This window comes from Saccharomycopsis crataegensis (genome assembly GCF_037102585.1).
Source record: "Saccharomycopsis crataegensis DNA, jcf7180000000084, whole genome shotgun sequence".
NCBI classification, from domain to species: Eukaryota; Fungi; Ascomycota; class Saccharomycetes; order Ascoideales; family Saccharomycopsidaceae; genus Saccharomycopsis; species Saccharomycopsis crataegensis.
The window spans coordinates 2,498,408-2,522,997 of NW_027043829.1; the positions used below are offsets into that span (position 1 = coordinate 2,498,408).

General features: G+C 38.4%; 12 protein-coding genes across 12 annotated transcripts; 9 read left to right on the forward strand and 3 right to left on the reverse strand. All coding sequences in view use genetic code 12, as the record gives it.

Annotated features, from left to right (window-relative positions):
* Positions 1-609: 609 nt before the first annotated feature.
* DASC09_041060 (uncharacterized protein) lies at positions 610-6,048 on the reverse strand (the record flags this gene model as incomplete). Its single annotated transcript, XM_064997705.1, has 1 exon — positions 610-6,048. One exon carries the CDS (start codon positions 6,046-6,048, stop codon positions 610-612), a length of 5,439 nt encoding a protein of 1,812 aa, XP_064853777.1.
* A 919-nt stretch (positions 6,049-6,967) lies between these two features.
* On the forward strand, positions 6,968-8,368 carry PFK27 (6-phosphofructo-2-kinase; the record flags this gene model as incomplete). Its single annotated transcript, XM_064997706.1, has 1 exon — positions 6,968-8,368. The coding sequence occupies one exon, from the start codon at positions 6,968-6,970 to the stop codon at positions 8,366-8,368; it is 1,401 nt and encodes a 466-aa protein (XP_064853778.1).
* Positions 8,369-8,818: 450 nt separating this feature from the next.
* Positions 8,819-9,469, reverse strand: FUR1 (uracil phosphoribosyltransferase; the record flags this gene model as incomplete). The annotated part of the gene is made up of 1 exon (XM_064997707.1): positions 8,819-9,469. The coding sequence occupies one exon, from the start codon at positions 9,467-9,469 to the stop codon at positions 8,819-8,821; it is 651 nt and encodes a 216-aa protein (XP_064853779.1).
* Positions 9,470-10,860: 1,391 nt separating this feature from the next.
* Positions 10,861-11,463, reverse strand: DASC09_041090 (U6 snRNA-associated Sm-like protein LSm7; the record flags this gene model as incomplete). Its single annotated transcript, XM_064997708.1, has 2 exons — positions 10,861-11,313; positions 11,422-11,463. The coding sequence occupies 2 exons, from the start codon at positions 11,461-11,463 to the stop codon at positions 10,861-10,863; spliced, it is 495 nt and encodes a 164-aa protein (XP_064853780.1).
* Positions 11,464-11,763: 300 nt separating this feature from the next.
* Positions 11,764-12,561, forward strand: ALF1 (Alf1p; the record flags this gene model as incomplete). Its single annotated transcript, XM_064997709.1, has 1 exon — positions 11,764-12,561. One exon carries the CDS (start codon positions 11,764-11,766, stop codon positions 12,559-12,561), a length of 798 nt encoding a protein of 265 aa, XP_064853781.1.
* Positions 12,562-13,340: 779 nt separating this feature from the next.
* On the forward strand, positions 13,341-14,036 carry DASC09_041110 (uncharacterized protein; the record flags this gene model as incomplete). The annotated part of the gene is made up of 1 exon (XM_064997710.1): positions 13,341-14,036. The coding sequence occupies one exon, from the start codon at positions 13,341-13,343 to the stop codon at positions 14,034-14,036; it is 696 nt and encodes a 231-aa protein (XP_064853782.1).
* A 333-nt stretch (positions 14,037-14,369) lies between these two features.
* Positions 14,370-15,881, forward strand: ATP2 (F1F0 ATP synthase subunit beta; the record flags this gene model as incomplete). Its single annotated transcript, XM_064997711.1, has 1 exon — positions 14,370-15,881. One exon carries the CDS (start codon positions 14,370-14,372, stop codon positions 15,879-15,881), a length of 1,512 nt encoding a protein of 503 aa, XP_064853783.1.
* Positions 15,882-16,273: 392 nt separating this feature from the next.
* On the forward strand, positions 16,274-17,368 carry SGT2 (Sgt2p; the record flags this gene model as incomplete). Its single annotated transcript, XM_064997712.1, has 1 exon — positions 16,274-17,368. The coding sequence occupies one exon, from the start codon at positions 16,274-16,276 to the stop codon at positions 17,366-17,368; it is 1,095 nt and encodes a 364-aa protein (XP_064853784.1).
* A 314-nt stretch (positions 17,369-17,682) lies between these two features.
* SSS1 (translocon subunit SSS1) lies at positions 17,683-18,370 on the forward strand (the record flags this gene model as incomplete). The annotated part of the gene is made up of 2 exons (XM_064997713.1): positions 17,683-17,779; positions 18,264-18,370. 2 exons carry the CDS (start codon positions 17,683-17,685, stop codon positions 18,368-18,370), a joined length of 204 nt encoding a protein of 67 aa, XP_064853785.1.
* Positions 18,371-19,225: 855 nt separating this feature from the next.
* DASC09_041150 (beclin 1) lies at positions 19,226-20,890 on the forward strand (the record flags this gene model as incomplete). Its single annotated transcript, XM_064997714.1, has 1 exon — positions 19,226-20,890. The coding sequence occupies one exon, from the start codon at positions 19,226-19,228 to the stop codon at positions 20,888-20,890; it is 1,665 nt and encodes a 554-aa protein (XP_064853786.1).
* Positions 20,891-21,238: 348 nt separating this feature from the next.
* On the forward strand, positions 21,239-22,162 carry DASC09_041160 (uncharacterized protein; the record flags this gene model as incomplete). Its single annotated transcript, XM_064997715.1, has 1 exon — positions 21,239-22,162. The coding sequence occupies one exon, from the start codon at positions 21,239-21,241 to the stop codon at positions 22,160-22,162; it is 924 nt and encodes a 307-aa protein (XP_064853787.1).
* Positions 22,163-23,555: 1,393 nt separating this feature from the next.
* On the forward strand, positions 23,556-24,515 carry DASC09_041170 (trifunctional aldehyde reductase/xylose reductase/glucose 1-dehydrogenase (NADP(+)); the record flags this gene model as incomplete). Its single annotated transcript, XM_064997716.1, has 1 exon — positions 23,556-24,515. The coding sequence occupies one exon, from the start codon at positions 23,556-23,558 to the stop codon at positions 24,513-24,515; it is 960 nt and encodes a 319-aa protein (XP_064853788.1).
* Between the last annotated feature and the right edge of the window lie 75 nt (positions 24,516-24,590).

Below are 24,590 nucleotides of genomic sequence, written 5' to 3' on the forward strand. Positions count from 1 at the left end.
ACAGAAACAGAAACCCAGGATCTATTTATATATATACATACAACAAACAGACAGGACCCGGGTTTCAGGTGGCAAAAGCCAATAGCAATCAATTGTAGAGGACAAAAAAAAAAAAAAAGTGTCAGTGACGGACCACGGACGACGGAATTAAGGGGTGCTGTGCTGTGCTGTGCTGTGCTGTGCTGTGCGTGCGTGCGTATGTCACTTTTTTTTTTGCTGTTTTTTGACATGTCTGTGTCACCCAATGATCAATAAATAAATAAATAAATAAATAAATAAATAAATAAATAAATGAATATATTTGAGGATAAAGAAAGTAAGATCACAGACATCCATTTAATAGTAGTAGTAACATAACCTTGGGGCACTGCTGAACCCTCCTACAGTGAGGAAAACACCCTTTACAATGTTGAAACACAGATAATTAACAACTCAAAGGAAGCAGTCAAATAAAAGAATATAAAAAAAAAAATATTCGGCAGCAAAACCACCAAACCCATGTCGAAAAGAAATGAAATGAAATGAAATGAAGAAAGTAACTGAAGCGAAATGGAACAAAAAAAAGATAAGTGCAAAACGTAAAAATAAACTTAATCAAAGAAAAAAAAGTTAAGCCTTAATGTAATGACTATTCAAAATATCGATTTCTTTACAAAGAATATGCCAATCTACCTCTCTTAAAACCCTCATCTTTCTCAAAGGCAACGCCTTTTTCTTCCTTGACCCTCCATCTTCGGCAATACCTCCTTCAATGTTATTTTCCCGCAATTTGTGTTTCTTGTTATAATCCTCGATCTTCGAATTGATGTACTTGATCTTGATGTTCTCCTTGATCGTCAAAATCTCTTCTAATTCCGCCAAATTGTAAAAAATCTTCAAGTTCGGTTGGATAATCAAATTCAATCGACGTACTCGAACGTATAAATAGGCCCTTGGCAAAGAAATCTTGAGGAAATTCATCACTTCCGCAATACATAAAGACGCCGATCTCGATACCCCAACTTTACAATTGACCAACACTTTATTTCTCCCAGTCTTCTTCAATTGCTCATCATTATGCTGCTGCTGCTGCTCTTCTTCATCCAACTTTTGGTTTTCTTCTCTCAACCGTCTAATCACTCTCAACAAATACAAGAAATACGGCTCGAATGAATCGATCCCATTGTCTTGCACATTAGGCAAATAAATCAATTTCTTGACGAACGGTAACGGGTTGTCAATTTCAATAATATCATTCTTGTTGAATTTCGCCTTCAACACCGGATCGAGCCCCTCGTAATTGAATTTATTATCAAATTCTACCAAATTGAGCCACGTCGGCTTCTCACCAATCGTAATGATATAATTGATCTCGAGTAATTCCAAAATCGTTTTCGAACTAAGATGATTGATGCCCCCAAGATACAAGTATGGCAAAATCCTCGATGGTAAATTATTATCGTTTTCCGGAGAAAACCAGGTATCTTCTTTTGCTTTGAGCGGCAACCCGTGTTTCTCGTCCTCAATTGGGTACAATTCATCATTGATGACGCTATTATTTTTCAACGCCTTCAATTTCGGATTCGTTTGATAAATCTTCAAAAATTCAAACGGATTCAAATTGTACTGCGCCAAATACCCCGCTTCGTACCAATGTTTCACCTGCTTGTAATCAATCGATCCGATGGTTCGGTGGGTGTTTTGCAATCCTCCCAATTTCAATCCTTCTTGATCAGGGTTCCGTGGAGAATAAAACAACAAAAACCCTTGCAAAAAATTCATGATTTCGTAATCAATCTTGAACCAATATAAATACTTCTCGTACACCAAATAATACTTCAATATCGCATTGTTCAAATTGTTGAACGTATAACTGATCTCAAGCATCAAACTCAAAAGCGATAAATGAGTGAACCCATCGTAGCAATAAATCAAAATCTTATGACCTTTAGTGATGCTCAAGTAATGCAATAATTTCAAGAAATTGATAATGCTCAACATATGACTATTGGTGATCGACGACAACGCGTACGAACCTGATGATGGGAATTCCAAATATATCAAATCGGTTTCCTTCGATAACAATTTTTCCGATTTCTGAAACACCGAATCGATCAATTCGACTTTTGGGAACTCCACCCCTTCTTTACAATTGATCAACACTTTATAATCGTTATTGGCATTCTGGGCATTATTGTTGTCAATTTTCTGGTCGAGCGCCAACAACGTCCCACGGATCTTATAAGTCAATTCCGGGTTCTGCTTGGTATCAAAACTGCCGAGTTGCTTCATTAATGCTTGCTTTTTTTCTTTAAGTTTATTATTAGAAATCACATTATTGTAATCAATGATATTCCCCACGTAAATGTTTTGATAAATCTCTGACCCGCTGGTAATCAACCAGTTCTCAAACTTCTCGTGCAACAAATAGTTTTTATTCCAATTAGTCAAATTGTTCTTCAACACCGACGAGGAATAAGGCACCAAAAACGGGTTATTGACGCTCAAATATTTCGCCAAATCACTCCTGGTATGGAAATTGTTCTTCTGCTTGAATCTCAATAGATTAGTATCCACCGATTCAAACTTGGAATTGAACGCCACCCGCTTGCCATTATATTTCGATTCGTATCGCTCATCAAGATTGTTATTCTGGCTCATGATCGGAGATTTCAAATTTAACTCTTTGGTATCGGTGGATTCTAACCCAAGAATCACATTTTCATTTTCATTATAATGAACAATATCAAACTCGCTCAATTTCTTCGCGTCATAATTCAACACAAAACAATGGGCCTCGTTGAAAAACTTGTCTTTGGAGTTCAATTTCGCCAACTTAAGTTCTTCGTTAAGGTATATTTTTTTTTGCAACAACCCAAAAATCTTGGCAAATTTCATGCACTCTTCAAAATCGTTGTTATTATTATAAACAATGACGTGAGAAATCTTGAATAATAACAATATTTGGAAATTGTAGTTTCTCAAATTGATTTTCTTGTTGTATAGATTATGAGCCAACGTCGACTTCCCTTCGCCAGTTTCGGAACTCTTGATACGGTTCATTCGTTTAAGAGAGTTCAATGGCTTTGGGTACCCTGTGAATTTCCGATTATTTATGGAAAGCTCTTCATCTTTGAGCTTCACGTAAGAATGCCCAAAGTAGGTGTCTTCAAATTCATGAACGCTAGACGATGGTGATAATCCGTGTTCAGTAACACCATTCTTTTTCACCTCAGAGTTCGAGTCGTCCCTTGCACCAGAGGCTTTCCCTTGAGAAGTATCGTTGTTATTACTGCCACCAATTTCGTCTGCTGACCCTTCTTCAATATTGAATCTCACTTTTAAATCCCGTTTCTTGGATTTATCTTCGTCGTCCATCTTATTTTTGCTCTTCTTTTTACTGATCGGGGTGGTGGTTTCATCGTAATCCAAAATTTCCCAAGGACTCACTGACCCCTTAATGTAGTATTTATTCTTGATGTATTCCACCATCTGATTGAACATATCATCGTCATCATCGCCATCGGAATTATTTTCATTCAAAGCTCCTTTAGGATCTTTACTGTCATCATATTCATAGAAGTCTTTGGTGTTAATAATAAGAAGATACTTATCAGAGTTAGGTAATGGGACAAGTTTGCTAAGATCTGAGTTCGAAGTATCTGGCGTAGTAGTACCAAAACCGTTGATGCTATCAGAGTTGGTGGTATGGTTATTATTGTTATTATTATTATTATCACTATTATTTTTATTATTATTATGGCTGGTCCTGTTGCTGCCTTGAAACTTCAAATCCTGTTTATGCATATCGGAATCATTAAGGGCAATGGTGTTCGCTAAATCATTTCTAAAGAAAGTGAATTGATTATTATTCAACTCCAAGTTATGCAAATACGGGAAGAGATCCGACACTTCAGGCAAGGTGTAATCATAATTCCAATATTTCAGAATTTTAATGAAATCATCAGTTTCCAATCTGAAGATATCCTTGGAATACTTCTTGTCATTAATATTGATTTTCTTATTAGGATCAAAACCTGTAGACGACAACAAATTATTATGCGATGCTCCAACATTGGAGCCAATGCTTGTTGAACTCTTGGATTTTCTATAACTGAGTTTTCTCACCAAACTGCTGGCGGTATTGTTGTTATTATTATTATTATTATTATTATTATTAGACGTAGAATTATTTGTGGCAGTGGCTGAAGAAGAGCTGTTACTATCACCTTTCAAAAACTTCAATCCATTTTTCTTCAAGAAAGAAGTGGATCTCTTTAGTGAATTACTCGATTTAGGCAGTTTCATAATTCCATTGGTGATTATTTGATCCGCTGAATCATTGGTAGACAAGTATAATTCACTAGAGCTTTTCGAGACCTGCATCGGTTTGTTGGTGGGTGGGTATTCGACTCCGTCATTTTCAAGGATCTGGAAAGTTTCCACAATCTCACAATGTGGGATAATAAATTTACCCAAGAACACCGAAAAATTGGTAGGTAATTTGCTATTGTGGTAGTCCTTTGGGTTGACTCCTGGACCAAATTTTTTCATAGATTTGCTTCTTTGAGGAGGTGCCGCATCAACCGGCTTATTTTCATTCTTGGGTTTCTTATCACTCAATGATCTTTTCAAAAAAAACTTGGACTTTTCCTTTACTTTGCCATTCGAGTCGGTTTTCGGTTTCGTCTTTTTCGGTTTAGTAGTAGTCGTCGTCGTCGTTTCGGTCTGTGCTTTTTCATTTTCGCTTAGCAGTTCGACTTCTGGTAATTGTCCTGCTTTTCGGGCCTCGCGGTAGCTTTCATCCATGTCCTGCATGCCTTTTTCACTATCGCTATCATGATACACCGATAAATTGATGAAATTTTTCGCAAAGTTCATGGCACTTAATCTTTTGGATGAGTTTGTAGATGAAGTACTTGACAACCTTTTGTTCTTGTCAGTGTATCCGGTATGGGCCACAGGGGATTCTGGACGGTCTATAGATGTGCCTTGGCCATCGACGCGAGCAATTTCAGGTGCTTTAATATCAATGGAGAGACTCTTTATTTTATCATTCTTTTCATTTGTTTGGGTGATAGCTTCATCATTTTCATGTTTATTCTTCTTTTCTTCTTCTTCTTCTTCTTCTTCTTCTTTTTCTTCTTCTTTATTGTCTTTCAAAGGTTCTTCATTTTTGATCTTGTCCACGGCTGTGACATTATCAATGGCAGAGCCATTTTTGAGGTTATTGGAAGTTCCAACTTGTTTAATATCGATCACCGAGTTTGTCTTTGGGGAGGAGGTAGAAGCAGCGGCAATAGAACCATTTTGTTCCTCTAAAGTTTCCCCTGTTACTGGAGCTTTTCCTAACTCAGTCTCATTTGGTTCTTGAGAAATAACTTGCGCCAATTGGCTCTTATTTTGTTTTGCTGCGTTGCTGTCGTCGTCTGTGGCATTCGCCAAGTCTCTTTGGAGATTCTTGATGGTTTGTGAATTGATCGAGGATTTTGGGGTATAAAAATCGCCTTCTTGTATAGAATCTCTGTCATCATCACTTGATTTTGGAATTGCAGTTTTCTCATCGATGACAATTTCCGGAATGGTTTTATCCACAATTACTGGAGAACTAGAGGTCATAGTTTCAAGAAAAGAAGCTGGACGATTACTTGGAGAAGGTAAATTACTTCTATCAACATTGACACCGACGGTGGCTCCCCTTAAGGATGCTATATTTGTAAGGGAATTAGCATTCGCCCTCAAGCTTGATGCGTTATTATTGTTCACCAATGAGCTGTTTTGACTGTTGAGAAGGCTAGAATTGACCGATGGTGTTTGATTAGGCGTTGGGATGGGGGTCTGGTTATACGCTGGTAGTGGGAACATTTCGGGATGTGAGTCAGCTATCGGGGCATCTTTTCTGGTGGTTTTGATATTAATTCCATTCTGAGATGGGAAATTCGAACAAAGTGAGGATGATGAGGTATTGGATTGTTCAGGAACCAAAGTTCGATTGACGTTATCAAGGTTCGACGAGTACTTTGAGTCGTCATCAATGTTGTAATCCAGGTATTTGTTATCGACTGACATCTTTTTTAGTTTGGACGTGAGATTGCTGATGTGCAGCTGGGTAGGAGACGTCATTGTCACAACAACCTCGAGGTCCTAGAGGGTTGATGGTTGGTGGTTGATGATAATAACGAGATGGAATAAGGGGGAAAATGTGTGTATCTTTGACAAACTAATAATGATAATAATGATGGTAATAATGCAGCAATGAGAGGAAGAGGGTATTGGTGATCACTAATAACAATAATACTGTTATTGATGGTATGAATTGGTTTGCGTGTTGAGGCCCAGGTCAATTATCCACTGGTCTTCTTCTATTGTTGTGTGTATCCTGTCCATCCAGTAGGAGTGGCATTACTGGGTTAAGTGACAAAACTCCCGATAAGTTCAGCCATTTTTTTTGCATCGGGTTGAAAAACCCCTCTGTGCGCGTAGCAGATTGAGATACTTCCCGTGGTAATGGAGCACCCGCCCTCTGTGGGAGGAGATATGCCACACCGTTTAATTTAGTGATTGATTGATTGATTGATTGATTAATTTATTAATTGCCGCCACCTCAACCACAATTTCCCGTAGGTGGTAGTGGTGGAGGAGGACGGTTCTATTGAATCCAGAACAGCTTGTTCACCGCTCGCCCAACAATACTGATATTGTGGAGAACCGCTAGTTACTTGCCGTATGATCCTCGCCTAGGTGGCACATGATGTTATGAAAACGTGGTGGTTTGGTGATGGTGGTGGTGGTGAGACGTGAGCTGGGTGGGTTATTATCATCATTCATTTTCGCCGTTTTCTCAACAACTTGAGAAAAAAAAAAAAAAAAAAAAAAATTATACAGGAATACCAGGGTCAATAATAAATAAACAGATATATATATGAAAAAACACTTATAACACGGAAAATACATAATAATAATAATAATAATAATAATAATAATAATAATGTCTGCCGGTATCAGAAAGACGTTCTCGGAGTTTTTCAACGAATCCCCGTTGATCTCCAGAACCAATTCCGTCGAGTTTGACACCGATTACTACCCACAACGTTTCCCGGTTAAAGGACTATCGTATTCTTCGCTAAATGATTCCTTGCTCATTATACTCGTTGGATTGCCTGCCTGTGGCAAAAGCACCATCGCTAAATACTTGATCAAACATCTCCAGGCCCATAATTATCCGTACTCGAAAATATACAACGCTGGTAACGTCCGAAGGAACCACTTAAGTCCGATCGCTTCCCTCGACAACAGAAACCCCCCAAACCCAACCCCCACCAGTTCTTTCTTTAAGAAAGATGGTGAACAATTAAGAGACGAGTTCGCGTTTATCGCGTTTGAAAAATGTCTACTGGACTTGTTCAACCACCAAATCAACGTGGCGGTATTCGATGCTACGAACTCGACCGCTCAAAGAAGAAGCAGGTTGAACTTCATCATCAACCTCTACCTACGCAAAATAAATTCCCTCGTCTCGTCGTCACCCTGCAATTTAAAAGTATTGTTATTGGATATCAAATGTACAAACCCAAAATATTGGAAATTCAACATGGAATTGAAAGTGTCGTTTAGCCCAGACTACACCAACTCTTCTTCTTCCAATTTTGCCAACCACAACGCAAAATTGAAGGATTTTGTGCAACGAACTGAATATTATATTGAAAACTATGAACCAGTCACCTCCACTGAATTGGACCAATACGGCTGGGATTATATAACCATTGACAACTGCGGCGAATATGTCAACCATAGAAGTTACGATGTGAAAAATCATTATAAATTGAATGCGGCCGAAGCTTCAGGAAAGTACAATAATTCTCATAAGAATGATATGGTTTCCGAGAAGCTCGTGTCCAGATTAGAACTTGAGCAAAAACTCCTACTGATTAATAGTTCGGTTCGTGATGAAAAAGACATCCCCAAACAACTACCATGCAGCAGCGATGAAAAAGACGACAGTGAGAAAGAAAACGATGACACCTTATCATTCAGTGCTCCTGAAATAAGCAAAAACGGCCTAGTTATGACACCTTCATCTTCGTTATCATCAACCTCCACATATATGGAGCCTAATAATAATAATAATAATGGTCCGAATCAAGCCATGAAGACGGTTTATGAATTTACAGAAAATTATCTCAAATCTCAAGGCACCAGTTATATCGCCAAGGCCAAGAACTTTTGTAGCGACAAAACTCAGATCATTTTGACAAATGGTATACTGGCCGGTGCCTACGGTGACCAGTCAAATGAGGCAATAGGTGTTGAGGAAATGGACGAGAAGATTTTTTCGATAATATTCAGTAACCCGAATCATAAAAAGAAAATCTTCCAGTCTGTTTGCTGAGATCCAATCATCATATTTTCATTAACATTGTGCTGGTTATGATGGTATTTATATGTTGTTGTATTTTCGAACCTCTAATGACCTGGTTCATTTTTATTATTTTATTTTAATTTATTTTATTTCCCTCTTTTTTTGGTCTTATATTTATTCCATTATAGGTCTGTCTAGCTAGACCTTAACTTGGTGATGATGATGATGATTATTACTATTATTATTATCTCTTCATTATTCTTATCAACTTACTCTAGGTCAATCCTAAATCACGTTGTTTCTGTTCTCCTTCTAATAATAGATAACTTCATTGCAATTATAAAATAATCCAGGCAACCTTACAAATGACATTAATAAGATTCGACCTCGAAGTGAGCCTGCTTCAGGAGGAAAATATCATGCATGGTTAATAATAATAAAAACGCGCATCCACAAAAGAGAGATCATCCACTTTATTACTTAGATACAATAATATCTATCACCAAAATCCCCAAGCCCAGTGACAATGTGTTTACTCTCATTCAAACCTCTATCAACGGCACCAGTGACGATTTTGATATCTGGGAACTTTTTATGGTAATTACTGATCCCTTCTGGGTTACTGATCAAATTGAGGAAAAAGATTCTTTCTGGCTTCACCCCTCTGGAAAGTAAGACTTCTGTAGCCATAATTGCTGACCCACCAGTGGCCAACATTGGGTCCAAAAGGAAAACATAACGAGAAGCAATATCTTCTGGCAATTTCTCGTAATACAATTTAGGTAATGCGGTTTCCTCATCTCTTTGAATCAAAATCTTTCCCAATCTCACACTACGGCAACAATCCCTGAGACCTTGTTCCATCGATTCACCAGCACGGATAATACTGACACCACAGATCTTACCCAAGAACTTGACCCCTTCAAACACTTCACCGGTCGGAGTAGAAACGGTTTTTGGTTCGACTGGAAGCTGATTAAGCCCTTCTTCAACGAGTAAACGGATGATACGATCGGAGTAGAAGACAAAGTCAGATCTTTGGGTCTCCTTATTTCTGATGATTGTGTAAAGAGATAAGAGCTGGTTAGTTTGTGGCAACAAGATGACGTTCTTTGGGGATTCAGCAGACATTTTCGGGGATGAGTATGAAATTGGTGTTCTAATGGCAACAAAATGTAATAATTTGCGATAGATGATTTGACTCAAAGAAATGGAATTAAATTTAAAAAAAAATTCCCAATGGGCATCGCCATAGAAGATTTTTTTTTTACTGCCAGCTGCTGCAGTTATGTGCTCCGTTTGCAGCTGCTGGCCGGCTGTAACACAATGTCCTTATCGGGAAACAATCCAACATGGCTAGCTATATATTCCCATATAAGAGATGTTGGGTGATTTTAATGATATTATGGAATGGATCATGTGTGTAAATTATCGAGATTCGCCAGGAATATTTATCGTGTTTTCTCAAAAGTATGTGGTGATGGATTTGTTTTCGTACTGTGAGTTTTTGAATTGAAATCACGAATTGAGATGATCTATTGATGAATGTTCAGAATGGAAAAAATGTTTTGACTTGGATTATTTATTTTTCTTTTTATTCTTTTGTTTGATAGAATTGATATTATATCAATATCAATATATAATATCTAATTATGATATCCTGAAAGTTGAAGGTCAATTTTCTTGATGTTCAAAACCTTTCTACTATTCATAACATCACTTTGAGAATGCATTGGTGAATTTCTGTGAAATAGTTACGAAAGATCGAATAAATCTTAGCTAGGAAGCTTTTCTGACGTCCTACTAATATCTTATCAAATAGATATTTGTAATATCATTCTAATTGGATGGTAGAATACAATACATATCACTGTCATGCAATGGAAGAACAGATTTCCAATAGAAAGGTTTTTATTCCTGGACAAAAAAATATCTCAATATTGATTTGATCAATAATAATAACTGCGGATTTATCATTCGTATAATAGAGAAATTTATCACATTTGATAAAGCTGAAAGCGATATCCCTACAAGTAATATCGTTTATATTCCTGTTGATTCAAATAGAGATTGTTTTTTAAGAAGGCGGAAATAGTTAGGAAAATTATGAAAACTATTATGCAGAGAATACCTTCATGTCTATAATCATTTATTTGGAATTTGGAAACAGATACTCTTCATTTGAACCGGTTGTGAATTTTGGAGCCATATCCAGCAAAAACAAAAGTAATAATTATTTCCCTTTTCCAACTTAAGCGTACTTCCCTCATATGCAAAAAAAAAAGAGATTACAGGATAGAATAAGTATCGCTAAAGGCCATCTTATTTGTCAACATTTATTTGAAAGAATACATCACAAATTTAAATAATAATACACAACCAGTCCAGTTAAAGAAAAAGTACCTTCTCTTGTTTGTTTGTTTTTCTGTTTTTTTGTTGTTTTTTTTCTGTTTTTTTTGAACTTTTTTTTTTTATTTAATCATACACAAGACAAAAAGCTAAGAAGTAATCCGAAATTCAGCTTATTCATCTTCTTTAAGTTCTTCATTAACAAATGGATTATCAATGATCTCACTTCCATCTACCGGAGAAATTGTCAATAACAATGGGCCTCTAACCACCACTTGGCCGAGCTTTCTGGTTTGATCTTTCAAAAGCACAGTATCGTCTTCTGGGTCTCTCAAAGTTTCCTCAACGTCATCAAGCACCAAGTTCATCAATTGATCGTACCCTTTCAATGTACCAATTACCTGTCTTCCACCAATGAATTTCACTCTTATTTGCTGGTCCTTATACTTGGCAAGATCCAAAATGGCTTCTCTTTTTGGACCATCAGACTTTCTAGCATTACCAGCATCAGCATTATCCCTTCTGTTATTATATCTTCTTTTATTATTATTGTTGTAGTTATTGTTGTAGTTATTGTTATTGTTGTTGTTGTTGTTGTTGTAATTGTTATAACTCTTGTTATACCTCTAAAGTTTTTTCTTGTTAGTACTGATGTTCTGAAATGGCTAGCCAAGGTACTGAAAGCTACCAAAGACTTTTTTTTTTTTTTTTTAAAAAAAAAGGAAGTAGCGTACTCTATTACTATTGTTGTTATTGTTATTGTTATTGTACTCCATTTTTGCCAGTCTAAAATAAAATGATATCCAGTTGATTCCAATCCCGCCTTCCATCACCAGCAGGTTCTTTCATTTTCTTTTAAACTGACGAATATCTTTTGGGCGATTAACACCCAAACATCAGAAACACCCAAAAACACATACCCATTGAGCATAATATCCCACAATAAATGATGATTTTTTATATAAAAGAAGTGCAATTGAGGAATCAAACCTCTCAGCAAGAATTATAGGAAATCTGTTATTATATTAAATAGACAGAAGAAACAACAACATAATAAATACAGACAACAAACAACAATGTCCTCAGATATAAGTGTGTTTGTCACCTCTTCCTTGACATCTTCCGAAAGAAGAATTTCGCCAAACTGGACCCTATCACATTTCAAAGTCAAACTTGAGCAGATCACAGGAATCCCCCCAGCAAATCAGAAATTATTAGTCTATGGATCATCCAATTCGCCTGATTATCAACTATTGAAGTCCATTGGTAGCGAATCCCTGGCCACATTATCACAGTTTGATTTTCTCAAGCCATTTGTCAGAATTCATGTCGACGATACCAATCCTAATCCTGAGCTTGAAGAGCTTGCCAAATCTAGCCAACAGGAGATGGAAAACATTTCTGGCGCTGATATTCTTAATAGTGGAAAGTATATTGGGACCGGATACGAAGATAAACAGGACACAGTTTTGAAATGGAAGGAAAAAAACCAATTGGGGAGATTCAATCCTGAATATAAAGAGAAACAACAGCAAGAATTGGAGAATAACATCCAATGTTCCTCGAAGATTGCCGTCGGTGCCAGATGTCGTATCAAGCCAGACTCTTCCATTACTGTCGAGAGAAGAGGGACGGTTAGATATGTGGGGAAGATTCCTGAAATCACCTCTACTGGAGCAGAATTCCCTTGGGTGGGTATTGAATTAGATGAACCATTGGGGAAAAATGACGGGAGTATAAAGGGAAAGAAATATTTCAGCTGTAATGCAAAATATGGATCTTTTGCCAAACCTACCAACGTTGAGATCGGGGACTTCCCATCGCTAATGGATGAATTAATGGATTCCGATGATGACATCAATGAGGAATTGTAAAATCAAAAAGTTAATGAGTAAGGATTTGCTAGGGTATATTTTTACTATTAATAGATAGATGATCAAAATTTGGCTTACGTATTTATTACTTTTGGCTATGTGATTCTTCATTTACTGCTTATTTTTGCGGAGGTATTTGTTGATCTCAAGGCCCAGGAATCCAATAAATGATATCCGAAGACACCAATAAGCTTCACGCTTTTTCTGCTCAAAAGATTATTATTTGGAAATTCTTTTCAGTTGTTACTTAATCTTTTGAAGCCATTTTATGATCTACCAATGCTACAAATTAATTAGAAATAATGTTTCTGTTGTAAGTCTTTTTTATGTATATATATAATAATTAATAGTTCTGCTATAAGAGAGGAAACCACATTGGAGACTACTAGATATATTCTTCGGGCTCACAAATAATTTATTGAACTATTCGTATAATATAATAAACACCCGTCATGTTGGTACATTATAGTCTGACATGCATAAAAGCGGCCACAAACACAAATCCTTTTCAATAATAAACAGATGATAGAGAATGAGGGAGAAACAAAAAAATAGGAGAGAAAGAAAGAGAAGCAAAGAAAAAGCCTAAGTGAGAGAAATTTACGCCGAGTGGTCATTAGGTTTGTAATTCTGAAATATGCTTTAGTTTAATCTTCTTGGAATCAGGGAAGAAGAGGGAACTGAAAATATTTGAAATGATTCTCACTCAAGTAACAATCACGATTTTTCTAATATGCGTTATACTATTTTCAGATTCTGTTTTATCTGTCTACGAGGTCATGGATGTTAATATTTCAACGTCATCATTGCCGTCGTTTTACGATAATTCAAATTACACTCCTAGCATGCCACATTATCGAATCAAGGCCGTGGCAAATGATCCCAACAGTGAATTACTTTTGATGACTTCAAAATTGTCATTACAGTATGCCAATTTATTTCTTAGCCTCACCCGAATGATTAAAAGATGTTCACCATTGACAGTTACGTTTACCCCATTACGGGCTACTTCATGCTATTTTAGGGTGGGGAGTGTTACCATAAGAAGTGTGACTACAGGGTACTTGACCTATTTGTATATGATGAAAGTCAGCGAGGTGACCAATGTCAGTCCCATGGCACTCATTGCTCCCGGTAAAGAGATGGTTATCAATAATTTCCTCAATAGTCCATTCCAGATCACCAATTTCTCAGAGCAGATAAGTGAGCATGGTATAAAGTGGAGGGTCCAAAGCCAGCCGCGAGAGATGGCCAGCCGGTTTTTTCACTTCTACATTGATATGAGCTTGGATCAATTGAGGAAGCGAGTAGTGTTGACGTCAACGATGGTTCCGGCGAGCACGGGATTTGCCAAAGTGGTTTGTGGGAGCACCCGTGGCAATGGCAATTGCAGTGTCTCTTCGTCGATGGAGCTCACCATTGGCGGGACAGTCCTAGCAAAGACCAAACGAAAGTATGGACGAACGAACGAATGAATGAATGAGTGAATGAATGAATAACCATCCATGATGGAAAGTGCCCGTCCAACCAGCGTGCGTGAAAAACTACCGCGCCGGCCGAGGGGGAGCACCCCGGAGGCACGTGTGATCGAGGGGCCGGGCCCAATAAATGCGCTGTGATTGGTGGAGATTTGACGACGCCCCATTACCCGTCCCACAGAACGAACCGCTTGGGTGTGTTTGGTGCGATTGATCAACGAAATAGATTTTGGTTTTTTTCAACCCATAAAAATTCTTACTTCTTCTCTCCCTTTACCACAAAGACTCTTCTTCTTTTGCTGGAAAGAAAAGAATAGATAACATTGCAAGATGGTTCTTCCTTCCTTATTCGCATCTACTTCTAGAGTTGCTTTCAAGGCTGCTCAAAAAAACCACGCCAACTTCGTGAGAACTTTGGCCACCGCTGTCTCTTCTGGTAAGGTCACCTCTGTTATTGGTGCCGTTGTCGATGTCAAATTCGAACAAGGTAGTTTGCCAGCTATTTTGAACGCTTTGGAACTTGAAAACAATGGTCAAAAATTGATCTTGGAAGTTGCTCAACATTTGGGTGAAAACACCGTCAGAACTATTGCTATGGATGGTACTGAAGGTTTGGTCAGAGGTCAAGCTGTCGTTGACACTGGTGCCCCAATCTCTGTCCCAGTCGGTAGAGAATGTTTGGGTAGAATTATCAACGTTGTTGGTGAACCAATTGATGAAAGAGGTCCAATCAACACCAAGAGCAGAAACCCAATTCACGCTGACCCACCAGCTTTTGTTGAACAATCCACTGAAGCCGAAGTTCTTGAAACCGGTATCAAGGTTGTCGACTTGTTGGCCCCATACGCCAGAGGTGGTAAGATTGGTTTGTTCGGTGGTGCCGGTGTCGGTAAGACTGTGTTCATCCAAGAATTGATTAACAACATTGCCAAGGCCCATGGTGGTTTCTCTGTTTTCACTGGTGTCGGTGAAAGAACCAGAGAAGGTAACGATTTGTACCGTGAAATGAGAGAAACCGGTGTCATCAACTTGGAAGGTGAATCCAAGGTCGCCTTGGTCTTCGGTCAAATGAACGAACCACCAGGAGCTAGAGCTAGAGTTGCTTTGACTGGTTTGACCATTGCCGAATACTTCAGAGATGAAGAAGGTCAAGATGTCTTGTTGTTCGTCGACAACATTTTCAGATTCACCCAAGCTGGTTCTGAAGTGTCTGCTTTGTTGGGTCGTATTCCATCCGCCGTCGGTTATCAACCAACTTTGGCCACCGATATGGGTCTTTTGCAAGAACGTATTACCACCACCAAGAAGGGTTCCGTCACCTCTGTCCAAGCCGTTTACGTGCCAGCCGATGATTTGACTGATCCTGCTCCAGCCACCACTTTTGCTCACTTGGATGCCACCACTGTGTTGTCCAGAGGTATCTCTGAATTGGGTATCTACCCAGCCGTCGATCCATTGGATTCCAAGTCCAGATTGTTGGATGTTGCCGTTGTTGGTCAAGAACATTACGATGTTGCCACTGGTGTCCAACAAACCTTGCAAGCTTACAAGTCTTTGCAAGATATCATTGCCATTTTGGGTATGGATGAATTGTCCGAAGCCGACAAGTTGACCGTCGAAAGAGCCAGAAAGATCCAAAGATTCTTGTCTCAACCATTCGCCGTCGCTGAAGTTTTCACTGGTATCCCAGGTAGATTGGTCAGATTGGAAGAAACCATCAAGTCTTTCAAGGACGTTTTGGAAGGTAAATACGATCACTTGCCAGAAAACGCTTTCTACATGGTTGGTGGTATTGAAGATGTTCTTGCCAAGGCTGAAAAATTGGCTGCCGAAGCTAACTAGAAAAGGAAATAGTTATTAATTTTGTTTAAAGAAATTCAAAACATGTCTGATATCTGAAGTGATTATATATTCATATTTATATTACGCAATTACGTAACGTCAAAAAAATACAAAAAACTAGTTTTATGTTGATAATATTTTAATTGTGTGGTTTTTGGCGTAAATCGTCCATGAAGAAAAAAAAAAACCCCCCCTCCCTCTAAAAAAAAACGAAAAAACTAACCGGTGTAGGTTACCCCATCATACAACATTCATGCTTCAACGAAATCTTTTGATGGAAATCGGTGGGTGCCACTGAGATTCTTCGTGCACCGTTTTTACTCTCCCGCCCCCCTCGTCCTCAGGAATATATCACAAACAGAAGACACAAAGTGTTGATAAAAATAACAATAATGTCTGTTTCCAATAAAGATCTTGCTTCCTTGATCATTGACTTTGTTCAAGGCGCCGTTAACTCCAAGGCGGTGGCCGAAGACTACCTTGAATCAATGGACGTGGTCATCTCTTGTCTTTCTGATGCTTTTGAAATTGATGCCGATGAAGCCAGTGGCGTTGTCTCTTCCAAATTCCAAGGGAAAAACTTGCAACAATTAGTGCAATCCGCATTATCTTCTGGTGCCTCGTCATCATCATCATCATCATCATCTAAAGAAGACTCTTCCGTGCCGGTGAATATTTCTGCTGACGAAACTGAAAGAAAGGCCAAGGCCGAAGCTCTCAAGGCCGAAGGTAATAAGGTCATGGCTGCCCAAGACTTTGAAGCGGCGATTGCCAAATATACTCAAGCCATTGAAGTTTTGGACACCAACGCGGTTTATTATTCTAACAGAGCCGCTGCGTACTCTTCTGTCGGCAAGCACAATTTGGCGATCAAGGACGCCAACAAGGCCATTGAATTGGACCCACAATACGCCAGAGCCTATTCTAGATTGGGGCTTGCAAACTACGCTTTAGGCGATGTCAAGGCGGCGTTACAAGCTTACGAAAAAGGGCTTGAAATCGAGGGTGATAAGCCATCTCCTGGGATGAAGAAAGGGTTTGAAACCGCTAAAAAGAGAGTTATCGAAGAAGAAGCTGCCGCTGCCGGTTCCGGTTCCGTCGATAATGCTTCTGCCACGAGATCTCAACCTTCTGGAGGTATGCCAGATTTGGGAGGATTGGCCTCGATGTTGGGAGGTGGTGCTGGTGGTGGAATGCCAGATTTAGGGGGATTGATGAGCAACCCACAAGTGATGCAAGCTGCTCAACAAATGATGCAAAACCCTGATGCCATGGCCAACCTTATGAACAACCCAATGTTGCAACAAATGGCTTCAAGCTTTGGTCTTGGGGGTGGTGCCGGGGCTCGTTCTGGTGCTTCTGAAGAATCTGGCGCCAGTGGTTCTGGTGGTCAACCAAGTATGGATGATTTGATGAACAACCCAATGTTGAGAAATTTGGCTGATAGCTTCATGAACAACAGAAACTCCGGGAACGGGGGTAACTAGCTGGATCGTGTGTAAGAAGCGAGAAGGTTTAATAATATAATCGCACCAGTGCAGTATATTGTACTTGATAAATATAAAAGGAATGATATTAATCCCCAATCTTTGTAGGTGTTGGTGATGGTGGTGGCACAAGGGCAGGAGGGGCGGAAAAGAGGGCGTTTTACCCGCCTTAAGCAGTGGTTACTTTTCGCCCGCACGAAAAATTGGACGGTAAAAAAAAGCTGAAAGATTGAAACTTGTTATCTCTGCCTGATCTGTCCTGTATCATCTATCACCAACAACAATACTCTAACAATAACTCCTTGAATTAAAAAATGGCCGACGGTTTCGAAAAAGCTCTTGAAGTCCCAGTTGACTTTGTCAAGGACGGTTCCGCCTTTGTTCGTAAATGTACCAAGCCATCTCAAAAAGGTGAGTTCTACAAAACGCTGACATTTTCTCTCTTTTTTTTTTTTTTTTCATTCTTTTTCATTCTATTCTTGTTGTTCCTTGGGGGGTTAAATAGATTGGGAGATACTTTCAATTGGAATATTATGATAATGAATGTGGTTACCAAATCGATATTATAGTTTGTTGAATACGACGTGGTTGAAATTTGGGGCCGATATGGCTAGAAAGTATTGTTTAACATTATTGTTCAACATCAAAGAAGAATAAATTGGGAAATACAAAATGTGAGATTGGTTCACTAGGAGAATCTGAATTGTCATTATTAGTTATAATACTCTAACTTGTTAGCCATCATGGCCAGTTGTGCTACCTCTAACCTCGTTATTAATGATATCTATAGACTCTACTACTCATCTGCAACCCGAACATGAACATGAAAGGAAAAAAAAATAAAAATATTCTCATATAATGATTGAAGCACTCTTTATACTAACATTTCCTATAGAATACGTTCAAATCATCAAGGCTGTTGGTGCTGGTTTCATTGCCATGGGTGTCATTGGTTACGGTATTAAGTTGGTTCACATCCCAATCCGTTACTTGATTGTGTAATCCAACCTGCTCAAAAGCAAATCATCATTCTGTTCGCCGTGTGTCTATTGATACTTTAATTTTATGTTATTTTTTTTTTAGTGTTTTGGTTTATTACACCTGTGCTTTAGTTCGCTTGCCTGAGTCATCGAAATGTATTCTTTTTTTTTTTTTTTATTTATTTTATTTCCCCATTACTTCTTATTATTGTGTACCATTTCTTCACGGTCACTTCAATGCTTATGACCAACATTTTTTCAAATGAATATGAAAAACCGGGGAATCATTTTCTGGCAGTTTCTCGTAGATGGATGGATAACTTGAGTAAGTACTTTTTTTTTTCTTGAAAATTAAGTCTCTTTCATATACAATGCTCCTTCTTTTTTTCTCCCCCATTTTTCGCTTTGTGCAAGTTCTAATATTTGTTAATTCAATTGTCCTTATTACTTATAGTATTCAAGTACAAAACAAACACTAAATCAAAATCAAAATATTGAGCTTCTGCATCAACTTCCCCTCCACAGTGTCCTTTTAATAAGCCAATTTCATTTACTGACACCGTGAAAAAGTTCGATTCCCCCTAATCTTATTATAGCAATAACCTTAACTGAACTTAATGGTTGAAAAATAACTTTCAATAATTTATATAAAAAGTCCACGATGAGGATCTTCGGACGATGGAAATTCACGGGGTGCCACACCCAGTGATAAGAAAATCAATCAATCGATCAGCAAGGAAAACAACTGCCAGCTTTTGCCTCTTTTGTTCAAGATATCACATTGCAACAAGGCCATTAGGAGCATGAAGGAAGGAAAGAAAGAAAGAATATAATTATAGTAATAATTAACTGAAGAGATAACCAACTAATAAAAATAATGTCTAGCGCTAATCTGATCTTTTTCCGATGTCAAACTTGTCACCTACCATTGATCGTTAATGACTCTCTTCTCAATCTTAGCACTGCGCAACAGCGACTTTTAACTAGCGAGAAATCCATCAACAAGAAGTCTAAAGATGCTAAGCAACAACTACCGAAGCCAGAAATGAGGCTTGCAGACACCAATACTGACCGAATGAAAATGTATAACGAAGCAATGCAACAATGCGAGGGGTTCCCAGAAGTGCTACAGTACAACATTCCTTTGGGAGATGACCAAGAAGAAGATTACGATGATGATGGAGAACTGATGGAGACTAGAGGACCGATGATGTCGCCCAAGCAATTACATGCCATCGAAGATAAACTTTTGGATCAACTTAGTGAGTTGCAAATAAATATCGATGACATGGACGATGAGAAGTTGCTAGAAGTCATTAGTAATTTGAAACGCAGTAATGTCGATAACCAAAAAACAAAAACTTATGATGAAGATGATGATCCCACGGTAGCATTAATGAATAATATTAATATGAATATGAATTATGATGATTTCCAAGATTCAGGCGCCACGATTTCCAATAGAATCAATATGTTGAGCAAAATGTTTGGGATTCTCTCATTCAAGTATGATATCGACTATCCGGTATGTGTGGAGTGCTCAGATACTTTGTCAGGTCAACTTAAACAACAATACGACGAAGCAATAAAGGAGAAAAACGCCTATTTGCAGTTTCTCAACAAGTTGAACAAGCAAACGTCGCCCAATCTTGGCAAACTTGATTCATCGTTGATGGAACTAAGGAAATTAGATGAAAAGTATATTGATTCTCTAAAAGAAATTGAAGAATTAGAAAAAGAGGAAGCAGAACTAAAAGCGGAGATCGAAGAGATTGATAAAGAAATCGCCAATGTCAATATCAAGGAATCAGATTTACTCTGCCGGAAGAATTTGTACGAGCTTGAATTGCTCGAGCTTAATGATTTGAATAACCAAATGTCGAATAGTTTACTGGAAAAAAAAGAAATTTACGAGAAGCTAAAGAAATCCAATGTTTACAATGACGTGTTCAACATCTCGTATGATGGCGCGTTTGGGACGATTAATGATCTAAGGCTTGGGAATTTGAAGAACACCAAAGTTTCCTGGGCAGAAATCAATTCTGCTCTAGGACAGATCGTGTTGTTATTGTCAATAATCATCAAGAAATTGAATTTGAATATCCAAGGATATAAGCTTGTGCCTATGGGATCGTATTCTAAGATTGAGAAGTATGAACCAATGGCGTACCAAACGTCGTCGGCTGGAGTCAACCAGACCTCCAGTACAGGAGATGGACAATATAAAAAGACGATTCTTGAATGCTTCTCTTCAGGGTCTTCGACGTTTGAACGACTATTCACCCACAATTCGTTAGATCAAGCAATGATTGGATTGTTGAACATTATTAAACAAATGGAGGATGAGCTTAAGGAGAAGTACGATAAAGCCATAGAATTGCCATATCCGATTAATATCATCAACAATAAAATTGGCGGTCTTAACATCAAACTCAATAGAAAGATCACCGATGATGAATGGACCATGGCATGTAAATTCTTGGTTACTAACGTGAAGTATATTTTAGCGTTCTCTAGCACTAAAATCAATAACCGGAAATAAGTTTATAGTTTATACAATTTTGTTGCTTACGATTTGTTATTTGGTATGTCGTGAGGAAATTTTTTAATTTTTAGACGATTATAATAATATTAATGACAGCGATTGATCTGAATAAAAAAAAAATTACATCATTTTGGGTCAAAACCCAAAGGGCTCGATCAACACTTGCATGCAGCTTTTAACCCCGACAATTTTTTTTTTCACGGTATAAAAAGGCCCCCTACTCCCCCACAAAAGTGGTTATCCACCTTGCTAACTCTGAACTTTCCTTCCAAATTCATTTGAATAATTATAATTGAATTTACCCAAAAAATTTCTTCTGTCGTTACCCTTAACAATGGCACCCAAATGCCTTTGGTCGGTTTGGGGCTCTGGAAAATCCCAACTGACATCACTGCCCAGGTGGTTTACGATGCCATCAAGATTGGTTACAGATTGTTCGATGGTGCTACCGAATATGGCAATGAAAAACAAGTTGGCCAAGGGGTCAAGAAGGCCATTGCCGATGGACTAGTTAAGAGAGAAGAATTGACAATTGTTTCCAAATTGTGGAACAACTTCCACCACCCAGATAACGTCAAGAAAGCCTTTGCCAGATCCTTATCCGATTTAGACTTGGAATACATTGATATTTACTACATTCATTTCCCAATTGCTTTCAAATTTGTTCCATTTGAAGAAAGATACCCAACAGGATTATACTGTGGGGACGGCGATAACTTCCACTATGAAGACGTACCAATCATTGAAACCTGGAGAGCCCTTGAGAAAATTGCTGATGAAGGGAAAATCAAAACTTTGGGGATCTCCAACTTTACCGGTTCATTGATCCAAGACTTGCTCCGTGGGGCTAGAATCAAGCCAAGTCTTTTACAAATCGAACATCACGCTTATCTCCAACAACCAAGATTGATTGAGTACGTTCAATCCGCAGGGATCAATGTCGTGGCTTATTCCACTTTTGGTCCTGCTAGTTTCATTGAATTGAACCATCCAAAGGTTAAGGAGGTCGGAGCGTTATTTGAAAATGCTACCGTTGTTGAAGTTGCCAAGAAACATAATGTCACCCCTGCCCAAGTGTTGTTGAGATGGACCACCCAAAGAGGCATTGCCGTGATTCCAAAGTCTTCCAAACCAGAAAGATTGGAAACCAACTTGAAACACGAACACTTTGACTTGTCCGAGGAAGAACTCAAACAAATTGCTGCCTTGGATATTAGTTACAGATTCAACGACCCATGGAACTGGGACAAGATTCCTACCTTTGTTTAATTATCCAATCATTGACAGATAAGTTATCCAACCAGGAGCCCTATTTTAATTAAGAACACATGAATACATATAGATTGATTGTTATTCATTTATTGTAGAACAAAAGGGCATTTTTGCAAAAATACACCACTTCGTGAAGTGCTTCATGCAATAGAATGCAAGCATCATCACATATTACGTAGTGCTTTCTACAACCATCAAGCATCGAAGATTACTCCATATACATCTATCAGGATGCATCTTCAAGTTATTGTAGGAAATCCGTAACAGTAATGATGGCTGTTGATTAGCGATCAGACGGGAAGGAGGGTTGCGTTCAAGAAACGCGTTGATTCTGTCTCCCCTTGATGTTTGTCTACGGTTATTGACATTTTCTATCGTCTTTATTTCTAAGGTTTTTTAAATTATTTTAATTCTTTACTTTCTTTTTTCACTCGAATTGAAACCCAAATCTCGCTGGCTATTGTCTACTAGGTACTGGAAAGCAAGGTCCAATATTAGCACCAGGAAATCTAAATAGTGAGAAGATGAGTTTCAGAGAGGTTTCTGAACCCAATAATGGGTCAATATCTTCAATAGCTATTCTTTTTGAAGAATTAAGAATTGTTGAAATTATGTTGGGATCAATTTTAGGGCAAAAAGTTGATTGGCAATACCCCTATTCAATGAAATATTTTTTTAGAACTTCAAAGCAGATCCGATGGATTGAGCTTTTGGGGAATAGTAATCTGTTGTATGAAAATTTCTAACTCTGATGATTGGAAATACCCGTAATACCTAAGATTTCTCACAAAATATATCCAAATCCATCAAGGTTGGTCTCTCTAAACCTTTGGTGCCCTTGATTCTCGTCTTTGATAGAGCTACAGAAACTAACTGGAAAGTACACTTGTTCCTTGAAAGAGATTGAGGAATTAGGGAAGTAGAAGATCAATAACGAGTTCTCTAATGTCAATATCAAAGAATTCAATTGACTCTGTCGGAAGAAGTTGCACGGGATTAATGTTTTGAATAGCCATATGTTTGAACAGTCAGTTTACTGGAAAAGAAAGAGCCATGAAACTTCTACTGGCGACTGATGTATGTGAAGTGTATTTCGGTATTCTCTAGATAGCCAGTAATAATAAGCAATAGTCCACCCACAAAAAACCCCCCCTGTGATAGCTGATCATCATTGATGAGACAATCTCGCGACGATTTGCCAAAGGGCTCCCGGCCACACTTTGTGGGGTTGCGTGCTGCATAACCCCGACAAAATTGCATCACTATAAAAAGGCCACTGCTTCTCCCCACCAGGGTTTGCCCCCAATTGGTAAACTTCTTTCTACTTCTTTTTCTCCTTCTTCCCCATTCACTTTAATAGTCCTAACCATAATATATAAATTTCTCAATCATGTCTTCTGTCGTTACCCTTAACAATGGCACCCAAATGCCTTTGGTCGGTTTGGGTGTCTGGAAAATCCCACAAGACATCACTGCCCAAGCAGTGTACGATGCCATCAAGATCGGTTACAGATTGTTCGATGGTGCTGAAGATTATGGCAATGAAAAACAAGTTGGCCAAGGGGTCAAGAAGGCCATTGCCGATGGGTTAGTTAAGAGAGAAGAATTGACAATTGTTTCCAAATTGTGGAACAACTTCCACCACCCAGATAATGTCAAGAAAGCCCTTGCTAGAACCTTATCCGATTTAGACTTGGAATATATCGATGTTTTCTACATTCATTTCCCAATTGCTTTCAAATTCGTCCCATTTGAAGAAAAATACCCACCAGGATTCTACTGTGGGGACGGCGATAACTTCCACTACGAAGACGTGCCAATCATTGAAACCTGGAGAGCTCTTGAGAAACTTGTCGATGAAGGGAAAATCAAAACTTTGGGGATCTCCAACTTCACCGGTCCATTGATTCAAGACTTGCTCCGTGGGGCTAGAATCAAGCCAAGTCTTTTACAAATCGAACATCACGCTTATCTCCAACAACCAAGATTGATTGAGTACGTTCAATCCGCAGGGATCAATGTCGTGGCTTATTCCACTTTTGGTCCTGCTAGTTTCATTGAATTGAACCATCCAAAGGTTAAGGAGGTCGGAGCGTTATTTGAAAATGCTACCGTTGTTGAAGTTGCCAAGAAACATAATGTCACCCCTGCCCAAGTGTTGTTGAGATGGACCACCCAAAGAGGCATTGCCGTGATTCCAAAGTCTTCCAAACCAGAAAGATTGGAAGCCAACTTGAAACATGAACACTTTGACTTGTCTGAGGAAGAACTTAAACAAATTGCTTCCTTGGATATTGGATTCAGATTCAACGACCCATGGACCTGGAACAAGATTCCTACTTTTATTTGATTATCTAGTTATTAGTAGACATATTTTCCATCCTAGAATCTTACATTTGTCATATATCAATACATATTATATATT